The following is a 22,952-nucleotide window of genomic DNA, read 5'->3' on the forward strand; positions in this document are numbered from 1 at the left end:
GGGCGGGGAGGGGCTGGGGGCCCGGGGCCGGGCGGGGACGCGGGCGGGCGGGCGGCGCCGGGGACCCGGCCGGGCGCCGCGCTGACGGCTCCTGGGTCGGGGGGAGCGGCGCGGGGCAGGCGGCGCGGGCGACCTCGACTGGGCGGCTGGGCCGGGCCGGGCTGGGCCAGGCTAGGCTGGGCGGCGAGAGCCGCGGCCCGGCCTGGATCCGGGGCCGCGGCGGAGTCGGCAGCGCAGGGCGGGGCGGCCCGGATTTAAAGGGGCCGCATCACCCGTTGCCGCCACCAGCACCGCGAGGGGGCGGGGTGGGGTATCGGCTCCCCGGATCCCGCCCGCGCGGCCCGGGACGGTGCATTCCCCCCCCCGCCCCGCGTGGGCTCGCACGGCTCCGGCTTCGGGCCGCCTCGGGTAGGTCGAGGCCGGGGCCTTCGCGAGGTCGGGTCGGGCTGCGGTGCCGGCGGCGCGCCGGGGGTGGGGGTGGGGGGCTCGGACCCCTGCTTCTTAACCTCTCCATTAGGACCCACCTCCCCTCCCCACCTGAGACCCGGACCCCACGCCCCCTTTAACCCGGACCCTCAGGCCGGTGGGAGGGGGCAAGTTGCTGCTGGGGCTGGCGGTGCCTCGAGTTGGGAGGCCGGCCCGGAGTGGCCGCTGCCTGCACCGACGCCCCCGGGCGCTTTCCCTTCCAGGACCTTTCTCGGGTTGGCGGGGTGGAGGCGTGCTGGGGGCCCCGGAGGCGCTCCTGCTCCGCCGAGTACGGACAATGGGCCGTTTTCAGGAGCAAAAGAGCCGCCGTTACGCGGGTGTTAGGCACAGGGACCAGTCCCGAGCGGGGCTGGCTCCCGGGGTGCTGGCGCGGGTGGGCGGGAGGCAGGGGGCACCGCAGGGTGAGGCGGGCGGCGGCCGCTCGCGGTCCAGCGCCTCCCCCCTCCCCGCGGGGCGCTCCCACCTTCCTTCTTTCCCCAGCCCTCTGTGAACGCGGAGAGGGTACAAACAATAAAGGGATTCGTGCAACTGAGGTTCGGGGCGGGCATTTGGGGAGCGCCCTTGTGTGCAATTTCTGGGAGTTCTGGTTCTCAGCATTGCCCGCAGGCTCCGCCCGGTGGGAAAGGCTTTGGCAGGGGAGAGGTTTCCGCCTGGGGGTCGCCGGGGATTTGTCTTTCTCCTCCAGCCCAGGTCCACACCTGGGGGCAGGACGTGCTGCAGGGAGCGCGGCAGGGTCTGGGCGTGAGCAGGGGTGGCAGGGCCACTGGCTGAGGCGGGCCTCCTGGGGCCCGATGAAATGACTGGCCTCAGTTTTCCTGCAGACCCAATTTCAACGCTGGCACAGGTACTGCTCTTCTCTACTTGTAATGAAGTATTTTTTAAAAAAGATTTATTTTAGAGAGGGGGAGGAAGGGGCAGAAGAAGAAAGAGTCTCAAGCACGCTCCACGAGTGCGGAGCCCGTTGTCGCTGGGCCCCATCCCAAGACCCTGAGATCATGACCTGAGCCCAAACTGAGAGCTAGTCACCTAACCGACTGAGCCACCCAGGTGCCCCCTAATGAACTTTATGAACGGACACGAGGCCTTGTTGGGTTCTTCTCCTCCTCCTTCTTTTTAAGATTTTATTTATTTGAGAGAGAGAGAGAGAGAGAGAGAGAACTAGCTGATGCATGAGCAGGGGGGAGGGGCAAACGGAGGGGGAGAAGGAGAAGCTGACTCCGGGCTGAGCAGGGAGCCCTAAGCGGGGCTGGAACCCAAGACCCTGGGATCATGACCTGAGCCGAAAGCAGACACTTAACCCACTGAGCCATTGTTGGAGTCTTCTGAAGGAAACTGTGTTTCTGTGTTTTCAGAGGGCATCTGCTGTTTGTGGCTGGGGATTATGGTTTTTCATCTGGACTGCGATACAGACGGTTTTCAATTTTTCTAAATATGTGTTCAGGTTTAAAAGTGAGTTGATTTAAGGAAAATGATAAAACCAGTAGAAATTAAAGAGATGGCCTGTTTGTGATGAAAGTTTGGGGGGAACTCATCCGAGTCCCCTCCCACTGACACTCTGGCTTTGGGGAGGAGGAACTGGAATCAGGGACGCCCCGGGGAGGTGGGCAGAATCCTGGGGATTGCAGGGCCTCTATCAGGATTGGGACTATCCAGGGCCATGGTGGGGGAGAAGGGTGCTGGTCTACTTTGGGAAGTGGGAGAGGGGCTGGGGGATGTAGGCTGGAGGGGGCCACACCCCCCCTGGTTGGGCAGCCAAAGGGGTCCAGGCTATGGCATTTGGGGGGCAGTCTTTCCCGACCCTGCTAGCCAAGCTGCCTTTCTGTGCCTCTTCCCCACCGCCCCATCAGAATCCCAGGAGGGATTCCCCACGCACCTGCCACTTTGTCAACGCCATGCCCGAATGGACGTCCTGCCGGGGATCGTGCGCTAAGGGGAGGTCATGGCAAGAGAGCAGAAGCCTAACGGGGCCTGCAGAAGTGACATCACTGTGACTCATTTGTTCCTGCATTCATACGTTCATTCATTCTGCCCACTGTGGCGGAGGAGGGGGGGCTTGGTCCTGCCGTCCCAGCTCCTGGAGGACTCCCAACTTTCTCCTTTGAAACAGGGGAGCGCTTGCTGGGCTCCCGTGCAGTTTTCCACTGTTCTCTGTGCCCTTGCAATAATTCGATCCCTGGGCGCCTGGGTGGCTCAGATGGTTAAGCGACTGCCTTCGGCTCAGGTCATGATCCTGGAGTCCCGGGATCGAGCCCCCACATCGGGCTCCCTGCTCAGCGGGGAGTCTGCTTCTCCCTCTGACCCTCCCCCCCCATGCTCTCTCTCTCTCATTCTCTCTCTCAAATAAATAAATAAAATCTTAAAAAAAATAAAAAAAAAATTCGATCCCTTCCAGGCCTGGGGAGCAGCACCCCCTCCCCCAAGGGTTCAGTTTCTGTGTCGGGGATGGGGATGGCAACTCCAGTCCCCACGCAGGAGAAAGCATGGAGCCAAATGGGCACAGAAAAGTCCTGCTTTCTCCCCAGACCCCAGGCTGTGTACCTGGCTTCCTACAGAGTGAAAATGCCCCCATGTCAATCAACTGCCCGCCCTGCAGATTTTCCGGGATGGCCCTTGGCGGTGGCTCATCTTTCCATCCTTCTTTCCTGGGCTTACCTGTGGTCCAGGGACCCAGAACTGGGGAGGCAGAACTGGGGAGGTCTAGGAGTTAAGATGAGAAAGAAAAAAAAAATCCATCTTTATTTTCACTGATCTGTAACTGAAACGTGGCATTTCCTCCAATTATGAATGGAGGCAGGGAAGCCCAGCAGATTTAGTGGTGCTTAAGACCATTGCACAGAAATCACAGGGATTTTCAGGCTACGGGTGTTGCAGACACCTCCAGATAGGCGTGCCACACTCCCACTTGGCAATTCTGGTGTTTATTGGCCCTGCCTCTCTATATTATAATGGAATGAGTTAATAGAGTCACGGGTGGGGTGCCTGGCTCAGTTGGTAAAACACATGACCCTTGATTTCAGGGTCCTGAGTTCAAGCTCCACACTGGGCATAGAACTTACTTAAAAAAAAAAAAAGGATCACAGGTGCTTCTACGTCACAGATTTGTAGGGCTTTTTGTTCTTATTTATTTATTTTGAAGATTTTATTTATTTGACAGAGAGAGACACAGCGAGAGAAGGAACACAAGCAGGGGTAGTGGGAGAGGGAGGAGCAGGCTTCCCACTGAGCAGGGAGCCAGATGCGGGGCTCGATGCGGGGCTCGATGCGGGGCTCGATGCGGGGCTCGATGCGGGGCTCGATCCCACCAGGCCTGAGCCGAAGGCAGACGCTTAACAACTGAGCCACCCAGGTGCCCCTATTTATTTATTTTGAAAAAGTAGGCTCCATGCCCAACAAGGGGCTTGAATTCAGGACCCTGAGATCAAGACCCGAGCCAGCCAGGCAGGCGCCCCACAAATCTGTGTTTTTATATTTTGATATTTGCATTTCGATGTTAGCACTCTTTTTGTAATGCAGTATATTTTAAGCATTTCGGAACATGGTTCTAAGCAGGGATCCTTTGGCTTCTCCAGATGCTAAGGGAATCTCCTGCCCCCGAGAGTTTGGAAGTCCTGCCCTAAGCCTCACCTCGTCCCCTCAGGGGGCCCTTCTTTCCTTGGACGCCTCATTTCCATTTTCATTCATAACCAATGTTCTGAGTGTTCACCATGTGCCAGCCACGCATGAGTCACCAGCGACACCAGGGCCACTCCCTAGGACACTACCCTGCCAGCCTCCCATCCCTGGCTGGAAAGGTAAAGTCCCTGGGGCTCAGAAAGCTTACAGTGGGGGAAATTCCCTTGTCCAAAGACAGAGGGCCTTCCTGGGAAAATGAGGTTAGTGATATGCCCCAGTGGAGAAGGATGGCTTGGCCTCAGCAGAGGGGTCAGCTGGATCAAACGCCTCTGTGGAAGGAGTCCCCAGACCCCCAGGGGTCTGGTCCTTGCACACCTTGCCAGGGTTGGGGGTTTTTACCCTTGGAGCTACGGGGAGTGGCCAAAGCAAGAAGAGTCAGGGCTGCGGTAGGATTGAGACAGTCATACTGACATCTTGAAAATATCACTACAGCAGACAGGGAGAAGGGGCCGGAGGGGGTAAGAGAGGAAGCAGGGACATGAACCAGGGGCTGTTGTAGGTGAAGGAGTCCAGAACACGTCACTGTGGCATGAAAATTATATCAGGCTAAAAGCATTTGAAAATAGGCTTTTGCTTCAACTCCCTTATGTGCCTAAAAGCAAGGCCTCCCAAAATAACTCAATTGTCCTAAATCCCCTCCAGCGTGGCTTTTATTACCTGATAAACCCATTGTCACAAAACCATCAATAATACCTCCCCTCTGTTCTCCTGAGGGCCCATTTTATCTTTCCTAAAAGTATTTTTGTTTTCCCCATAAGTACCCTCTCCTCCTCTGCTTTCCCTATTAAGTTGGTGTATAAGCCCCCCAAATTCTAAATACTGGAATAAAAATCAGTCTTTTATTTTGCTAATCTGTTTTCTTTTCTTTTCTTTTTTTTTGTGTGTCAGTTTAATTTACAGACCCTAGGTCCTGAACCTAAAAGGGTAGAGGAAAAGTTTTCCGTTCTGCCCTGATATAGGCATCTGGGAGAGAGGTGGTCTGGAATGGGGGGCAGGGGGCTGGAGATGAAGAGAAGTCGATAGGTGCAGGACAACGTTTAGGCGATTGTATATCGTTGAGGTCGAGAGTGTGGACTAGAGAGGCAGCCTGCCTGGGTTCCTAATCCTGACTCCACCCCTACGTGACACAGCTGTGTGACTTTGGGCAAGTTACTGCATCTTTTCTGTGCCACTTTCCCTGTGGGGATAAGGGGCGTCTGGGTGGCTCAGTCGGTTAAGCGTCTGCTTTCGGCTCAGGTCACAATCCCAAGGTCCTGGGATCGAGCCCCGCATTGGGCTGCGAGCCTGCTTCTCCCTTTCCCTCTGCTGCTGCCCCTGCCTGTGCTCTCTTTTTCTGTCAAATAAATAAATAAAATCTTAAAAAAATTAAAAAAAAAGAAAAGTGGGGATAATAGTCAGAATAGGCTTAATAGCCCCAAATTTCCATGATTTAATAAAGGTGTATTTCTCAAAGCCACGTATCTCCCAAGGGTCCTCGGGGACCCTGCTCACGGTAGTTCCTGCCCAGACTTTCAGATGCGACCGTCTGAATATCACAGGCTTCCCCGACAGGGAAAGAGAGCTCTAGAAGCTCCGGCATTGGCAAATAAACACATGCGCTGGCCTGTAAGTGATCCAGGACTCTTCTCTCAGGTCCTGGGCCGGAACAAATCATGTGACGTTACCTCAGGGGAGCAGGTGAGTTCATATAGATAAAATATTCAGAATGCTTCCTGGCATAAGAGAAGCGCTACGCAAGTATTTTTACTGTGATTATCGGCATGTACGACCATCGGGAACTGCTGGGGGTCTTGAGGGCACCGCAGGGTCCCAGCTGGACCCCCGGGTTGCTGGCTGGCATCGTGTGGAGAGTCCTTGCCATTGGGGACTCTGGGGCAGGCACGAGGCGTGGTGGTTTAGTACTCGTGGCTACCGCTGACCGAGACCCAAATCAACTGGTTTAAGGCATCTCGTGATCCAGCGTCAGGCCTGCCGGGGACCGAGGAGCCCAGATGCCGAGCTCAGGGTCGGCGGCCAGCTTGGGTTACACACCCAATCCTGACCCAGGGCGCCACAGTGCTCTGGTTGGCCGAGCTTGGGTCACGTACCTGTCCCACCCTAGCCTCAGCGCTGGGGAGAAATGAATCCTTAAGGGACCATTTCCATCCTTAAAGGAAACTGGGAATGCATGTAAAATGCAACAATGAGGGCTGTAAACTTCCTTCTCTCACCCGCTAACTCTTGTCAAGGGGAACTTCAGTCCCCCCACCCCGGCCCCCAGAACTACAGACCCTGAGAGTGGAGGAGTGTGGGTCCCTATAGCCCAGGGCCGGGGGGTGGGGGGGGCTATGTTCTCGTTAGTAGCTGAGAACACGCCCTACTGACTTCTTCCCACCTGACATGCTTTTAACTGGGTCACAGTGGGGCCACCGGCAAACCTGGGCTTGTGCCTCCCCCCGCCCCGGCCCCACATCGGCCCAGGCCCTGTGGGCTTCAGGCCCTCTCTCCTCAGCTCAGGGCCCGCCAGACGGGAAGTCCTGGGCTCCAGGCAGAGGTGGGTGCCAAGGATCCAGCCTCAGCCCCCAGGGCCCTGGGATGCCATTCTCCTGTCCTCTCCTCTGGTCATGGGTGGGAGCTCTGCGCCTCTCCTGCCCCAGGGTCTGTGGGATGGCTGGAGCCCAGGCGCTGGGCAAGGTAAGGTTGCAGAGTCTTTGCTTGGGCCCCCATGGGAGGGGGTCGCCTGGGCCTTCTTTCCACAGTGAGCCAGGGCTGTCCCAAGGAGGACCTTCTGCTGTACCTGCACCCTAGCGTCAGGGTGACGGCGATGTGGAACACCATCCCCATGCACCCCACAAACGGTACCCGAGCTCCCACACATGCCAGGCGCGGGGACACGGGCAGGACTAAAGGTGCCCACGGCCTGCCCTGGCCGCAGAGGGCACGCAGGGATGTGGAGGAGGAGCCAAGCCAGGCGTGCTGGGAAGAGGAGAGCCCCGGCTCGGGACACACAGGGCCTGGGGCCATGCAGCGAGTCCCCCTGCATCAGCCAGAGAGGAGGGGTGCGCGAGGCACTGGGTAGACCCCGGCGGTGAGGGCTGTCAGGGCGCTGGGACTTGGAAGCACACGAAAGCCTGATAACTTTTTCAGAAGGTTTTCAGATGGGACCTGGGCGGGTGGGGGTGGACATGTCCCTGAGCCACTGACCCCAAACCCCCGTCCCCTCTCCAGAAAGCGTGGCTTCCGTTTCAGGCACCCTCTCATTGCCTGGCCTGGAACCGGAGCCTCCCGCACGCTCTGCCCCCACTGCCTCCAGCTGTTGGCACCTGCTCTGCCAGGTCCACATGCCTCCTCCGGGCTCCTGCTCGGATTGGCTTGGGGCACCTTGACCCCTCCATCCGGGATCGCTGCACTGTCTCATCACGGTCCCCTCCACCATACCACCAAGCTTCTCCGTTTATGATTCCAGAACCATCTGCTGTCAGGCTGGCTCTCTGGGGGCCCACAACTGTGCGCACATGGGGGTAGGTCTCGACCAAGGATGGGAGAGGTCTGTGAGGTGCAGCGCTGTTGGATCCCAGTTGGGACCCTCGTGGCCCTCGTCTGAGCCTCCATCCTGGGCATGGGAAAGTTCCACTTAATGAACGGCCTTAGGGGGCCACCAGATCTGATGTGTGTGTGTCAGGGGTGCTCTCCCTGGGTGGGGGAGACCAGTGCCCTTGCTGGCATCTCCATGGGGCAAGGACCCACCCAGGGTGAAGGGCCCAGGGACACACGCTTGAGAGGGTGCTGGTCAGTGGGCACCAGTAGGGTGGGGTGAGGACGACGTCAGGTCCCCCTCTACCCAGGTGGCCTGCGGCTCCCTCCAGGGACCCCCCACCTTGGCCCAAGCTCTGGCCGCACATTCCTTCCCAGCCAGGCACGCAGGGCTCAGCTAGAGAGGCCCCTAGGGCCACCCATCGATCGGGCTTAGTGCTTCTGCCCAGCCTGGGCACTGAGCTTGCTTTTTTTTTTTTTTAAAGATTTTATTTATTTATTTGAGATAGTGAGGGAGTGTGTAAGAGAAAGTGCATGCGAGCGCACAAGCAGGGGGAGCAGCAGAGGGAGAGGGAGAAGCAGACTCCCCGCTGAGCAGGGAGCCTGATGCGGGATTCGATTCCAGGACCCCGGGATCATGACCTGAGCCGAAGGCAGACGCTTAACCAACTGAGCCACCCAGGTGCCCCCGAGCTTTCTGATATGCATTTGTACACATGGCCTGAATTAGGCCTTGGCCCGCCTCCATTTCCTCACTCAGTGTTGGTGAGAGCTGCCTCCGTGGCCCAGTGCCCACAGAGAAGCACCATTAGGTGCAGAGGGTACCCCTCAGTGCCCCCTGTAGGACCCAAGTGTCCCACCCTGTGGGATGGTATGCAGGCAGAGCTGAGCCCAGGCTGCTGCTCCTGTCCTCCAACCACGCCCTGGCCACTTAGCCTGCCCTAACGCTCCAGTCACGACTCTTCGTGGCTTTACTGCATTTCCCTGATGATGCATGCCTTCAGCCCCTTTTCTTCCTTTTTTTTTTTTTTCTTTTAAAGATTTATATATTTGTTGTTAAGACAGTGGGTGGGGCAAAGGGAGAGGGAGAGAGATTTCCAAGCGGACTCTGCGCTGAGCGTGGAGTCTGATGTGGGGCTTGATCTCTCCACCTGAGAACACGACCTGAGCCGAAACCAAGAGTCGTATGCTTAACTGACTGCACCACTCAGGCACCCCGAGCCCTTTTTCTTTAAGAACACCCCCAAACCCACCCACCCTCACCCCACCACAGTCCCCCCACTTGGCTGATAACACCCAGTGTCTGGGGATTTTTGCAAGGGGGTGCTCAGGAGAGGCCCCATGGAGGAGATGACGATGCAGGAGGAGGAGGGAGAGTTCCAGATAGGGGGAGGAGCCCGGGGAAAGTCATCAGGTAGAATGATTTGGCAAGGTTAGGAACCAAGGTGGGGGTGTGTCCCTCCCTTGTGATGGAGTAGAAGGGAGAGTGGAGGATGGTGTGGAGCTCCCACCCACGAGTCACAGTGTTCCTCCATGGAGAAACAAAGTCAGTCCTTGGACCCCGTGCTGGGTTCTGGAGGAGCCTGATCCCCTGTGATCCTCAGTTTCCTCGAGGTGGCCCAGAGCGATGTGGCCTGAGTCCTGCCCGTGGCCTTGTCTCTGGTGGCCCCGGCACCCACCTGTAGGCTTGGCTCCATACCCCAAAGAAAATAAACAGAACTTCAGAAAGCCATCGTCAGGGGACGGGATTACTTCTGTAAGGAACGAGGCACTGAGGTGGTTACAACATACAAGACAGCAATAAACCGAATCAGATGACCTCCCGGCCACCCCTGCTCGTCCCCCAGAAACTCCCGACTCATGTCTCTTCTGTGCTCCCCTCTCTTTCACCTCAAACCCTACTCTGGTCTCCTTCCTGACACCCCCACCCCCAGCGGATGCCCCCAAAGGCAGCCAAACCCCAGCTAGCTACCTGGGAGGGCCCCATTCTAGCCCCATTTCAAAGACGGGGAGACTCAGAGGCTTGTCATAAGCCCGAAGATGGTGGGACTGGTGCACAGTGGGTCTTCTGACTCAGGTGCCAGTGGGCACAGGGGAGGTCCCTGCAGTCCAGGGAGGGGACAGGCAGATGTCAGAAGGAGGCTTTGGACCCCGGGGCAGGGTCTGCTTGGCTCTGGTCTCCCTGCTGCCACGGCGGCCTCTGTGGGCTCTCGTGGGCTCTGGGGTCCCGCTCCCCACCCCGGCTGCCTGTTAAAATGTCACGGAGCCTGGTAGCAGTGGGGCGGGATCCCCGTCAGGACGGTGGTCATGGGATGCTGACTCACTGCCGACCGGACCACCTGACCTCTCCCGGCAGGCGACAGGGCCCTGCCAGGGGGTTCCCCAGCTGCGGCCTTGTTTACTTCTCACTGGCCTTGGGGGAGGAGGGGAGGCCAGGGCCACGCTCAGTGGGAGGGCATCCTGGGAAGGCCAGAGCGGGGACTCTCCTAGGGGTGGGGGCCTCCAGGTTGGCTTCCCGGGCCCCATTTCCTGCCACCCCCATTTCCCCTAAGCTCTCCATCCCTCCTTGCAGACCCACCATGGTCCCCAATGGGGCCAAAGGGCCAGAAAGCAAAGGAGGTTTTGCCTGCAAGCGTCTGTTTCCGCTGCTTGTTTGGACAGGGGCCGCACCTCGAGCACTTCTGAGACCCAAGGTCCCCCAGAGCCCCAGGGCTTTCCTTCTGCACACCCCACTCACTCGGATGAGGCCCCTGAAACTTGGGGGGCTGGGAAGCTGGGGTCTTGGTCCAGGCTGCCCTGCGTGGCGAGGCCCCAGGCCTGCTGAGTCACACACCCATGGACACCTGTGGGCCCCGGCAGCCTCTGCCCAGCTTGCCCCTTGTCCATCCTCTGACCCCGTCTGCAGGGCACTGAGCATCCGGTCCCTTTCCCAGGCTCACAACAGGGATGCGGGGAGGGGCCTGAGAGGGTACATCCTCTTTAAAGGGCTGCTTGGGGCAGGGTGCACCTACTCTGGAGCCCCCTGGGAAGGACCAGCCACACCTGCGGACAGGTCCCTGCTGTGTTCCCATAAGCAGATGGCCTTCACAGCTGAGAGCCAAGTCCACCCACCCAAGTCCACCTTCCCTTCTGGCTCTCCCATCGCACAAACCCCACCACCAGAGGACATGACTCCTACTCAGCAGGTCTGCCTTCTACTCTCAGGACCCCGCCTGGGACACCACATAGGACGACATACCCTTCCCGCCCACCTCCTTTCAAGACCCCACTTCCTCCAGGCCTTGTGAACAGGTGGGTCTTTGTCACATAAAGCCGTGTTTCTTGGTTACTAGCCGGAGGGCTGCTGGTCTGACCCCTGGGTTGCCCCTGAGGCCAACAGGCCTTACACCACTCAGGCCCTTTGGGCACCACCTGCGGAACCGAACTCTGTGCTGACAGGTGTGGGTCCGGCTGCTCATGCCGAGCACGTGACGACCACTAAGGCTCCCGGAAGCAGCCGCTGGCCCTCTGGCCAGGTGAGGGGGAGGGGACCCCGTGCTCCTCTGGCATCTCTCAGCCTTACCCCCTATCCCACTGGGAGCTCCTCTGGGGCTCAGGCCTGATGGGGAGTATGCCCCTCAACCCAGTAAGGGGCCGTCATGGAGGATGCTGCGGGCGCTGGAGCGGGCTGCCACCTGGGATGGGAGGCTGTGGAGAGTGGCAGGGCCCGGACAGGACCTCGGGAGCCAGTTAGCTCTGGCCTGGGGCTTCGGGCCACAGTGGACCCCCCCCCCCCGCTGCGCTGTGCCACCCCCCCCCCCCCCCCCCCCCGCGGCCTCCGTTGTGCTTTGCTGAGTCACCGCCAGGCCCAGGCCTGGGAGGGTTCTGGGCGGGGGGGGGGGGGGGGGGAAACCCCTGTGCGTGCTTTCCCCGCGGGTGAGGAGGCCGGAGGCCAGCCCTAGATGTCGGGAGTTCCGGGCCGGCCTCTTGGGGTCCCGGCGGCACTGAAGACAGTGAGGAGAGGGATCGGCGATAAGGGGGTGCGGGACACCGTGAAGGGATAGCGGGGGTGGGGGGGAGATGCAGGGGAGGCGGCAGCGGGCTCGGGGCCGCGGCAGGGCGGCTCGCGCGGGGCAGCGCGGCGGGGCGGGGCGCGGAGACCCCGCCCCCAGGAGACCGGAGGGGGCGGGACTTCCCGCGTTCTTTACAAAAGCCGCGCGCCCGCCGCCGTCCGGCTCCTGCTCGCCAACCGGTAGAGATGGCGTCGCTCACCGTGAAGGCCTATCTTCTGGGCAAGGAGGACGCGGCCCGCGAGATCCGCCGCTTCAGCTTCTGCTTCAGCCCCGAGGCGGAGGCGGAGGCCGAGGCGGAGGCCGCGGCTGGGCCCGGGCCATGCGAGCGGCTGCTGAGCCGGGTGGCCGCCCTGTTCCCGGTGCTGCGGCCTGGGGGCTTCCAGACGTACTACCGCGGTGAGCGGGCCCGGCGCCCTTGGGGGGCTGCGCGGGGCCGTGACGCAGGCTTGCCCGGCGGGGCGGCTGCTCGTCCGGCCTGGGAGCGCCCGCGGGGGCCGGCTCCAGCCGCTCTCGGGGGAAGGGGCGGCGGCGTCGGCTCGGGCGCTGCCGGCGGGTGTCGGGCCCGGGGACCCGGGGGTGCAGGGCGCCGGCCCTCCCCCCGCGCCGTGACGTCGCAGGTCTTGGCCCGGCGCGCGCTGGGGCGTCCTCGCTGGCCGGCGGCGGGCGCTCGAGTTACGCCGACAGCTCGCTGCTTACGAGTCGGGGCTGGCGAGGGCCCCGGAAGCGCCGGCCGGACGCGGAGGAAGGGCTGGCCGGGGAGAGCGGGGAGGCGGGCCAAACAGCGCGGCGCGGCCTGGCGGGCGAGCCCGGGGCAGCGGCGGCGGGGAGGAGCGGTCGCGAGCGGCCCCGGAGCGCCCGAGGCCGGCCTGAGTGCGCACGTTCCCCCGCCGGCAGTGGACAGAGGGACCCAGTCGGGACGTTCTGCAGCAGCGTCGGCGGAGGGACGGGAGCCCAGGATTGCGCCCCGTTTCTTGCTGCGCTGGTGTGGCGGGTGGGGTGGGGGGAGCCGGTCGGGGCACGGAAGCGGGGCGCGGGGGGGTGGGGGGAAGCCAAGGCCGGCCCCTGGGAGGGGCAGTGCCGGGCCCACCCTTAGGAGCACTGCCAACTGGCCAGACCCGTTCCTGGTTGGTTTGTTTTTGTGACAAGTTTATGGAGCTATCATCCACTTCCCGTACAGTTCACCCATTTCACGTGAACAGTTTTGAGCGACTTGTGCAACCATCCTCCTCACAGTTTTAGAACCTTTGCATCACCTGCGAAGGGAACTCTACGGTTGAGCTCTCTCCTCATCCCCTTCAGCTCTAAGCAACCGCTAATCTCTTTCTCAAAGGATTTCCTTATTCTGGACGTTTCCTATAAACATAGACACGGAACCCTACACTTTTCTATTCTTTTGTAACCGGCTTCTTGTACTTGGCATAACATTTTCAAGGTTTAGCTGTGTTGTAGCTTGTGTCCGGACTTCCTGCCTTTTTGTGGCTGAATAACATTCCATTTTGGGACATACCCCGTTTTGTTTTTCCACTCCTTAGTGGATGGGTGGGTTATCACCTTTTGACGCTGCCCCTGTTTTATGGTGGATGTTGCCTCCAGTGGCCCACAGAGCTGGCCCAGCCTGCAGGTGTAGGGGGTGGTTTGGCCTGCACGGTGGGACTTTAACACCATTTGCTAAATCTAAAAATCAGAGAGTACATACAAATACTGTAGCTTCATTGGGGGCGGAAGCAGGCAGATGTACTCATCTCCTTGACTCTCCTAAACCACAGGAGACCCACGGCTTTTGGAGGGGCTGGGCCCCCAGGAGCCGGTCACAGGTGGGGATCTCCTACCGTTGAAGTTGGGTCTCGGCATGGTCAGATGTGGACCGAGGCAGCACCTGCTTAAGGGGCAGCGGGCTCAGCTACCGCAGCCGCGCCTGCGCACGGGCACGCTGTCTCCCGTGGGCGCCCGGGTCCCACGTTGGAGTGCTTACCTTCCAGGCAGTGTTACAGTGAGTGGGCAGTCTGGCCTCAGCCCCGCTGCCCCCTGGCTCACACAGGTGTGCGTCAGTTCCTAGGCGAGCAGACGTCCCTCTAGCTTGGCCTCTGCCCTTCTCGGCAGCTTGTATCTGACTGAGAAGCCTCGGGTACTCACGTGCGGTCTTGTAAACAACCTAGATGAGGACGGAGACTTGGTGGCCTTTTCCAGTGATGAGGAACTGACCATGGCAATGTCCTACGTGAAGGATGACCTCTTCCGTATTTATATCAAAGGTAAAGGTCTGTTCTGGGCGCCGTCCGAAGCCGGGTGCCTCTTGCTGGGTAAAACCTGCTTGAGGTTATTGAGCAGTCCCCTCCGAGGAGCGGGCAAGAGCCTGTGGGTTGTTTAAGACCGAGACTTCATCATCTCTGTGCTGGGCCTGAGAGAGGAGTCCCGAAGGGGTGGGGTCTGGGGGACCTCTGGGTTCACTCTGCTGAGGGCTGGGGGCGGCTTTGGCGATGCAGTGGGGTTTATTTTAATGGGGGGCCCAGCTATGCAGACACAGCTCCCTGCCGCTTCTCACTTGCCTGGGCCCCATGTACTGTACCAGGCACAGGGACTGGGACCCTCCTGGCAGCTTCTTGGGTCCCCTTGTTGCTGTCACTTGAACAGCTGGGTTGTGCACGGTCTGGAGGGCAGGGCCAGGGGCCTGCTGACTGAAAGGCCCCCAGTCGTGATGAGCGGTTCCTGTCGGGTCGCACCTCATGGCTATCTGTGCTTCCTGCAGAGAAGAAGGAGTGTCGGCGGGACCACCGCCCCCCGTGTGCTCAGGAGGTGCCCCGCGGCCTGGTGTACCCCAGCGTGATCTGTGACGGGTGCAATGGGCCCGTGGTGGGGACCCGCTACAAGTGCAGCGTCTGCCCGGACTATGACCTGTGCTCCGCCTGTGAGGGGAAGGGCCTGCACCGCGAGCACAGCAAGCTCGTCTTTCCCGGTCCCTTCGGGCCCCTTGCCGAGGTCAGGCTGGGGGGCGGGGCATGGCGTGGGCAGGGGTCGGGGAGGAAGGAGCCCCCTGCTCTGGTGTCACCCGGCCCCTCTGCTCGCTCCCCCCCCTCAGGGCGTCGCTCACAGCCGCTGGCTCCGGAAGCTGAAACACGGGCACTTCATGTGGCCCGGCTGGGAGATGGGCCCCCCGGGGAACTGGAGCCCGCGTCCTCCCCGCGCAGGGGACGCCCGCCCCAGCTCTGCGGCCGAAGCAGGTGAGGGTGCTTCACAGCCAGTAGGGGTGCTTAGTCCTCACAAAACCCTGCAAAGTGGGGAGCATCGTCTTCATGCCACACACAGCATGGAGGCACCTGTGCCCAGGGCTGCTAACTTGCCCACATGAAACTGAGGCTTGGCCCGGATGTGGCTCAGCCTGAAACCTCCCTCCCCTGTCGAGGCTTTTTTTTTTTTTTTTTCTTTTTTAAAAATGTGCTCTATACCCGATGTGGGGCTTGAACTCACGACCCTGAGCTCAAGAGTTGCATGCTGTAATGACTGAGCCAGCCGTCCTGCTCAAGTATTTTGAAACACAGGCACAAAGTTAAAAACAGACGGCTTGTGTTCCAGAATTTAGGATTCTGGTTGTAGTCTGATTTTATTAACTTACTGTCCTCCGATTTACCTCCTCCTTTGGAATGAAGGTGGGGATGTTGGTTTGATTCTGCTGTGGTTTGAGCTAGAACATGGTCAGCATTGTACACTGCACGTGGCGAATCCCCCACGGGCTTCTGAGCACCAGGGGCACACAGGGGCCTGCAGCGGGAGAGAGTTGGGGAAGCCTGCTGGGACAGGACCCCTGGGGGTGGAGGGCACCTGAGGGGAAGGTGATAGGATCGTAACAGGTGTCGAAGTCATTGAGAAACCTGCTTTGAATCGAACATTTTTTTTGTTTTTTGGAAAACCAAAGCTGCTGGTCCGTCGGAGGATCCCAGTGTGAATTTCCTCAAGAATGTAGGGGAGAGTGTGGCGGCCGCCCTGAGCCCTCTGGGTAAGTGGCAGCCTCTGTCCTTCAAGAGCAGGAGCGTGTCGATCACTCGGTGAGGGGGTGGCTGGTGGGCGGCTTGCCCCCCCCCCGGGGTCGCCGTGGAGGAATGGTGACTGCCGTGCCCTTGGGGCCGGCCTTTGCCATGCGCTGCACCGCAGGCCACTGAAAGTTAAGTTCCTTGACACGTTCTGGAGCTTTCCCCATGGAGTGAAGTGGAATCAGCGAGTGTTTGGTTGGGATAAGCCCAGTAGCCTCTGCTGCAGGGCTGGCCTGTTGGCTTCTGACTCTTCTTTCCACAAAGAAAGAAGAGTCAGAAGCTTTCCCCCCCAAATGTGAGCCCTGGGGTTTACTCAAGGACTCGGGGGAGTAAGCTGAGAGGCCATTTCTCTTTTCTTCCCTTCCGTTTTTTTGCAACCCCAACCTTTCTGGGGGGGCTTCCTGAGTGCCCGGCTTGTGCCCGCGCTGGGGAGCCGGGTGTGATGGAGGGTTTCCAGTAGCCTCGGGTCAGATGTGAGGTCACTGGATGGGTGGGTGAACCGCAGCGGGTAACCCCCTCGTGGTGGGACTGGCCCAAGGCTTTAGAAGGCGTCTGCCATATCCGCTGGCCCTGACGCGGACTGTGGGAGTCTTCTACGACTGTGACTTCTGGTTCAAGGGTACAGTGGATCCGTAATCTCTGACTGGAAGCGTGTTCCGCTTTGTGACTTCAGTGGCAGCAAGTGTCCACTGTCTGAACGGCTGCAGATGGGACGGGAGGGCAGGCCCGCCCTCGGCCCCAGCTTGAGACCATTTCGGCTCCATCAGGCCAGGACGCAGCTCAGCAGGGACCCATGAAACCCCTCAGACTGCGTACCGTGGAGTTTTGTGCTGGAGTTAAAGGCCTTTGAGAGAAAGAGAAAAGAACGGGTGTTCTTAATTCCTTCTAGGAGGATAAAAGTGGAGCAGTGATCAGGTTATAAGCAGGAGATAAGCTAGTGCTACACCCTAGCTGGCGCACAAGACGCGGTGATGAGAGTTGTGCTTTGGGGGCAACGGGAAGCTGCTCTTTGGAAGCTAGTAGTGGATCGTGGTTTTCAAGGCTGGCTGAGCCTCAGAATCACCAACACAGGTTGTTTTTGGTATAAATTTTGGCGTATGGAGATTTCACTAAAACTGTTCTGAAGAACAAAGTCCTTCGCTAAAAGAATGACCCAGACAAGCTGGGAAGTCCTGAACCCCAGTCTGGGTTCAGGTAGGGAAGCTTGGAACCATGCAGAGTCCCAGGTCCACCTCCTGGATTCTGGTAAATTGGTCATGGGGTCGGGCCTGGGATCCGTGTGTTTTGAAGGCTTGCCAGGGACTCTGGGTCCCACTTGCTGTCCATCCTGAGGCCCATCTGAGCCCGGTGGCCTGTTTCAGAACTTGACCCGGATTCCCCACTCAGGGCAGAGGGGGGTAATTTTGGCAGCACTCAGAGGAGTTGTAGGCTAAGGGTGAAGGCCTTTTCAGGTTTTTCAAAGTGGAGAGAGTTGCTGTGTACCAACTAGGGAGGAGCCTAGAACTCTCCAAAACAACAAGGAAAGTTTCAGTAAGTATGCCTCTGAAGTAGTTTCAGTTGAGAGCCACTTGAGGAATTGATTAAACTCTAGAGTTACGGGTATTTTCCTTTCTTATGAGGAACTGACAGGTAGGATGACTCATGCTAACGGCCTAGAAGGGACTGTTCCCAGAGCAGGGGCCCGGAGGGACAGCCAGTAATGCTTCCCAGAGGGCAGACCATGTGCAATGACTCAGCAATTCTAAAGCAAAGACCTTGTTTGGTAGGTGCCATGAGGACCAGCTGAGCGGGTCTGCCGCCTGTCTGAGTTTGCAGTCACTGACGTCTACGGCCCCAAACCGCAGGTCCTTTCCTTGTCTCAGGGTTGTCAGAAGACACTCCCCCTCACAGGCTCCGGGGGAAGCAGGGCACGGCCAGTGGTACAGTCTGTAAGCCCTTAGGTGTCTCAGGTTATCATCCGTTGGAGAAACTTGGGATTCTAGAATCTCTCTGGTTCACTTACAGAAGTCCTGTCACTTGCCCACATAGCAAAGTGAGACAGTATATGGGTGTTCATTGGATGGTCTTCCACCTTTTCTGTGTGCTCAAACCTTTTTTTTAAAGATTTATTTATTTAGAGAGAGAACACGGAGGGGCAGAGGGAGGGAGAGCATCTCAAGCAGACTCCCCACTGAGCACGGAGCCCGATATGGGGCTTGATCTCACAACCCTGACATCATGACCTGAGTTGAAACCAAGAGTCTGAAGCTCAACTGAGTGAGCCACCCAGGCGCCCCTGCTTGAACCTTTCATGATGAAAAGTTGGAGAGAGGATAGGAGATAAAGGACTTAAATGTTGCAGATGGGCGTACTGGTGGCTAAGCCCGCTTTTATGTGTTTGCTCCTCACACTCTACCAGAGTAACAGTAAAGGGATTAAACACAAGAGTATAAAGCAACGTGGACAAAGCAAAAGGGGGAAAAAGGTCCTAGAGGACAAGGTAAGAAAACCTCACACTTTGAATGGTGGGAAATGGAGTTGAGGGTGGTGACCAGCACCGTGGAGGCATCAGAAGCCACATGCCTGCCTGCACGGGGGCCCTGGTGGAGGCCAGAGGGCAGGTCAGGAAAGGCCAGGGGACGGGATGGTTGAAGACCACTCTTCAGGATCATGTAGAGATCATGGCTGCTCAGCCAGATGCTCGTCCTTAACCACGCACGCACGAGACCTGATGGTTAGTTGCTGGAGCATTTGACCCAGGGAAGCCTCGGCCCTAGGGACCCAGGGCAGGGTGAGGCACCAGCCTGAAATGGGGCACCATGAGTGGGCAGTGGGTCTGGCAGGGGCTGGGGCGCGCCTGTTCGGGAGAGGCCGGACGTGCCAGAGCCGGGTCCCACAGCTTTGCCACCTGGGATCCCACCGCCTGGCCAGACACCCACTGGGTCACCCTGCAGAGGGAGACAGATGGGGGCCCCGGCCCCTCAGAGGGCTTCCTGGCCGCCTCTTCCTAGTGCCTCGCTAGGCTCAGAAGGCCACGATCCCCAGCCATTGGGAACATCTCCACGAGGACAAGAAGGAACTTGGGGCAGGACTTTACAGGACAGAGAATGTCAGCGTCCTCTGTGAGGTACAGAAAAGTTTTCCATCCTTGAAAAAAAGAACAGGATACTCTAAAAATGATAAAACAGATTAAGATCAGAACAGACTGTTTTTTTAGAAATTAAGAAAACTAGCCAGAATAAAGAAAACTTCAAAAGAAGGCTTAGATTTTAAGGTCATTTCAAGGAAATATTCCAAAAACAAAAGAGGCGAGACAAGAGAAAAGGCGAGGAGGTTTGAGGATTAATCCTGGAGGCCCAGGGCAGGACAGATATTAGGGGTTCCAGGAAAAGAACAGACAAAACTGAAGGAAGGAAATGAACAGAGAATGTAAGACCATCTCGGCACAGAGGACATTAACCTCTCGATTGAAAGGGACTCCAAGTGCCTTGGACAGTGACCAAAAAAGATGGCACCCCGGAACTCATTGTCCTCTCCCGGAACCCTTTGGAGAAGGGGAGGCTCTGGAAATGCTCCAGGTTTTTTTTCTTTTTGTTTTTTTTTTTTAAAGATTTTATTTATTTATTCATGAGACTCAGAGGGGGAGAGAGAGAGAGAGAGAGAGAAGCAGAGGGAGAAGCAGGCTCCCAAGGAGCAGGGAGCCGGATGCGGGGCTCGATCCCAGGACCCCGGGATCATGACCTGAGCCGAAGGCAGACGCTTAACCATCTGAGCCGCCCAGGCGCCCTGGAAATGTTCCAGGTTACTGTAAGAGCTCGAGAATTCCAAGGGCCAGCACTGGAAGACTGTGGATCAACCAGTGACTTCCAAAGTCTGAGCTGAACTGGTTTCTCAACCTAGAGCGCTATTCCCAGGTGAAATGGTCATGTCTGAGGGCAGAACAAAGCTATATATAGTGGCGTTCACCTAAGTAGTGCACGTTTTCACTGAAAAGTTTTTGAAAGGACAGGGGAAGGGGAGGTAAGTGTTGATCTAGAAGAAGCAGCAGTGCACTTGAGCCGTGGAGAAAAGGCAGCGTGGGTTGAAAGCCGTCTGTGGGGAGTGGGTGGGCTGTGTGGTGGGGGCCAGGAATCTTCGCTGGAGCCTTCTGGAACGGTTGGACTCTAAGCTGTGGGCATGTTGTCCTCTGATAAATTAATTAGAAACAGCACCAGGGACTCTGCCCTCTGTCCTCTCAGTGGGCACGTGAGCCCGTGTGAGGGACCACGGGCGACACGCTGGCCAGGGCTTCGAGCCTCGTGGGCCTCCCACAAAGCCAAGCAGGATTCTCGTGTCTCCCATCACTGCCCACCCCGTCCCCCCCCGCCTCCCCCCAACTAGTGTGAGGCTTTGTGCGGTCCTGGGCGCTGTGGCCGGGGCTCTGGCCGCTCTGGTGTGTGGCTCCCTGTTCCTAGCCTGCTGCCCACATAGGGCAAAACGGGGGCTCTTGATGGGCTTTCTGGCTCCAGAGCTGACCCGGGATGTTCACTGAGATTAGGGCTTCATTAAGTTGGAAGAGGCAGGGCCAGTGAGGTGCACAAGTCAGCAGACATTTTCTAGGAGCCAAAGTTTGGGGCCAGGGTATGGGGAGCAGTGAGCCCTTGGGATCCTGAAGGTCAGAGGTGAGTGGCCATCTGCCTTGTGGCTGGTGGGCTGGCCTCATGCCCTGGTCCCGCACCGGCTGTGCGACTCGGGTCTGTCGTGACCCCCGCCACTACGCTGGGTCCCGCCCCCACTACCCTGCGCTCCGCCCCGCCCCCCACACCGTGTCCCAGGCCAGGAGGGTCCCCGGAGGGCTCACAGGTGTTTGCTTCTTCCTCGGTCGCTGCAGGCATCGAGGTGGATATTGACGTGGAACACGGTGGGAAGAGGAGCCGCCTCGCCCCCATCTCTCCAGGCAGCTCCAACACCGAGGAGAAGTGCGGCTCCCAGCCGAGCAGCTGCTCTTCGGACCCCAGCAAGCCAGACGCGGACCCGGAAGGCACAGCACGGTCTCTGGCGGAGCAGATGGACAAGGTGGCCCTGGAGTCGGTGCCGCCCGAGGCAAGTGCCCCGCCCCAGACAGGACACAGCCCAGCAGACTGCCCTCCCGGTTCGGGGGCTTTGCGAACCCGCTGCTGGAACGTTCCTCGCTGCTCGCAGGAGTGCCGGCGGGGGCAGCTGGGGGCAGCTGTGCTCACAGGGGCTTCTGTTGCAGGAGCAGATGGAGTCGGATAACTGCTCGGGGGCAGACGAAGACTGGACTCACTTGTCTTCCAAAGAAGTGGACCCGTCTACGGGGGAGCTCCAGTCTCTACAGATGCCCGAATCCGAAGGGCCGGGCTCTCTCGACTCTTCTCAGGAAGGGCCCACAGGACTGAAGGAAGCTGCATTGTACCCCCATCTGCCACCAGGTGAGTGATTCACGCAGTTCTGTGTTTCTACCTTTTTCCCTCAGAACATCCCCTCCCCTCCTTTCAGCAGCCAGGACCCCGAATCCCGAGGGCAGTGCGATTGAGAGGCCACCACCCGAGGAAAGTGTCGACCTCTGAGTGGAGGTCACGGCCAGGGTCCCTGTGGGAGCCAGGCAGGAATCCACCACGTGGAGCCGTGGCGTGTGTGGGGCAGGAAGGCCAGTGGGGACTGTGGCAGCCCAAGCACAGCTGAGTGGCAGGGGTGGCTGAGGCCTCGCTCTGGCTTGTCACCGTCACAACAGTGTGGAAGCAGCGATACCGGGAAAGCCCCCCGTGGGCCACATTTGGCCCTTTGGGCTACTGGTCTTGATCTCTGCTTCAGAGCAGGGGCAGCAAGCTGTCACTTAAAGGCCAAGAGTGTTTTTTTTTTTTTTTTTAAAGATTTTATTTGAGAGGGGGAGCGGCAGAGGGAGAGAGGGAGGCAGGCTTCCCGCCGAGCAGGGGGCCTGAGGCGGGGCTCGATCCCAGGACCCTGGGATCATGACCTGAGCTGAAGGCAGGCGCTTCACCAAGCCACCCAGGCGCCCCTGAGTCTTTCATTTTGATAATGGTTGGGAAAAGGTCAAGATGTGAAAATCAGATGAAGGTCAGATGTTGGTGTCCAGGGTAAGACGTTGTAGCGGAGCCCGGCTGCGCCCCGTTGCTTACAGGCTCTCCGCGGTGTTCTGTTGTAATGGCAGAAGCGAGTTAGGAGACCGTACAGCCTTGCAGAGCCGCTCAGAATCCTCACCCTCTGGCCTTTTCCGGGGAGAGCCTGTCCCGGTTCTGCCTGGGAGGGTCACTGCGCTGGGCAGAGGGCCTGTGGAAGGGCTGCCCCCCCCCCCCACCCCGCCTCACGACTCTCCTCCTCCCTCCGGCAGAAGCTGACCCCCGGCTCATTGAGTCCCTCTCCCACATGCTGTCCATGGGCTTCTCTGACGAAGGCGGCTGGCTCACCAGGCTCCTGCAGACCAAGAACTACGACATCGGGGCGGCGCTGGACACCATCCAGTATTCGAAGCACCCGTTGTGATGGCTTCTGCCCCCTTGTCCCATCCCCTTCTTGTCCCCTAGTTGTGTTGAGCTAGTGTAGAACAGCAGGGCCCCTCTAAGGGCCAGTTTCTCTGCATTCTTCTTCCAGAATGGGGGGGGGCGGGGATGCACCAAGCCACCCAGGGCAGTGGAACAAGTGACAGGAGGGGGGGTCCCCCGTATGTGGCTGCCCCCGTATGTGGCTGCCCCCTGTATGTGGCTGCCCATGTCAGAGAAGCATCTGCTGGCTTCCAGGGGTGGACGCGGGGCCCAGTGGTGGTCTCCTCCTGCCCTCCCCCCACCAGGATCACACCAGCAGTCCAGAATGTCATGCCTAATGGCCTTGTTTTTTTTTTTTTTTTTAAATGACTAATAGTAGGCTGACATGTAGTTGATTTTCTGCTAGAAAACCGATCAGCTCCAAGTTTAGAGTGAGTACAGCTGACATCCTGCTGGGTGGGAGAGGAGCGAGGACAGGGCAGTCCGGGACTGGGCTTCTTGAATCTGCAAAGGAGGAGGGGCTGAGAGGGGAGGGAGGCCAGAGCTCACAGAATACTGCCTGTTCCATAACCACTCTAGTTCCCTCATTTCCAGACGCGTCTGTTGCTTTTACAGTAAGAAAACCCCATTGTAACCATTCTGTTGCTATTTTGCAATCAGTAATTAAATGGTATAAGCACTTTAATCAAAGATGTTATAACCACAGATGACCTGGTAGTTGT

General features: G+C 58.7%; 1 protein-coding gene across 2 annotated transcripts in view; it reads left to right on the forward strand.

Moving 5' to 3' along the window:
- SQSTM1 (sequestosome 1) overlaps positions 1 to 22,935 on the forward strand; it is a 23,482-nt gene extending 547 nt beyond the window's left edge. The window contains exons 1-8 of one of the 2 annotated variants that reach the window (XM_025862608.2): positions 11,876 to 12,119; positions 13,880 to 13,975; positions 14,470 to 14,699; positions 14,800 to 14,941; positions 15,634 to 15,714; positions 20,598 to 20,809; positions 20,964 to 21,159; positions 22,080 to 22,935. In XM_025862608.2, coding sequence (XP_025718393.1) covers positions 11,909 to 12,119; positions 13,880 to 13,975; positions 14,470 to 14,699; positions 14,800 to 14,941; positions 15,634 to 15,714; positions 20,598 to 20,809; positions 20,964 to 21,159; positions 22,080 to 22,231 — 1,320 coding nt within the window. In that variant the 5' untranslated portion in view covers positions 11,876 to 11,908 and the 3' untranslated portion in view covers positions 22,232 to 22,935. Of the gene's footprint in view, positions 1 to 11,875; positions 12,120 to 13,879; positions 13,976 to 14,469; positions 14,700 to 14,799; positions 14,942 to 15,633; positions 15,715 to 20,597; positions 20,810 to 20,963; positions 21,160 to 22,079 lie in introns of those variants that run through there. The other variant, XM_025862609.2, reaches the window with a different exon arrangement.
- Positions 22,936 to 22,952: the final 17 nt, after the last annotated feature.

The sequence above is a fragment of the Callorhinus ursinus genome, unplaced genomic scaffold, assembly GCF_003265705.2.
Source record: "Callorhinus ursinus isolate GAN/ISIS: 27379988/994484 unplaced genomic scaffold, GSC_fseal_2.0 scaffold81, whole genome shotgun sequence".
Taxonomy (NCBI): Eukaryota; Metazoa; Chordata; class Mammalia; order Carnivora; family Otariidae; genus Callorhinus; species Callorhinus ursinus.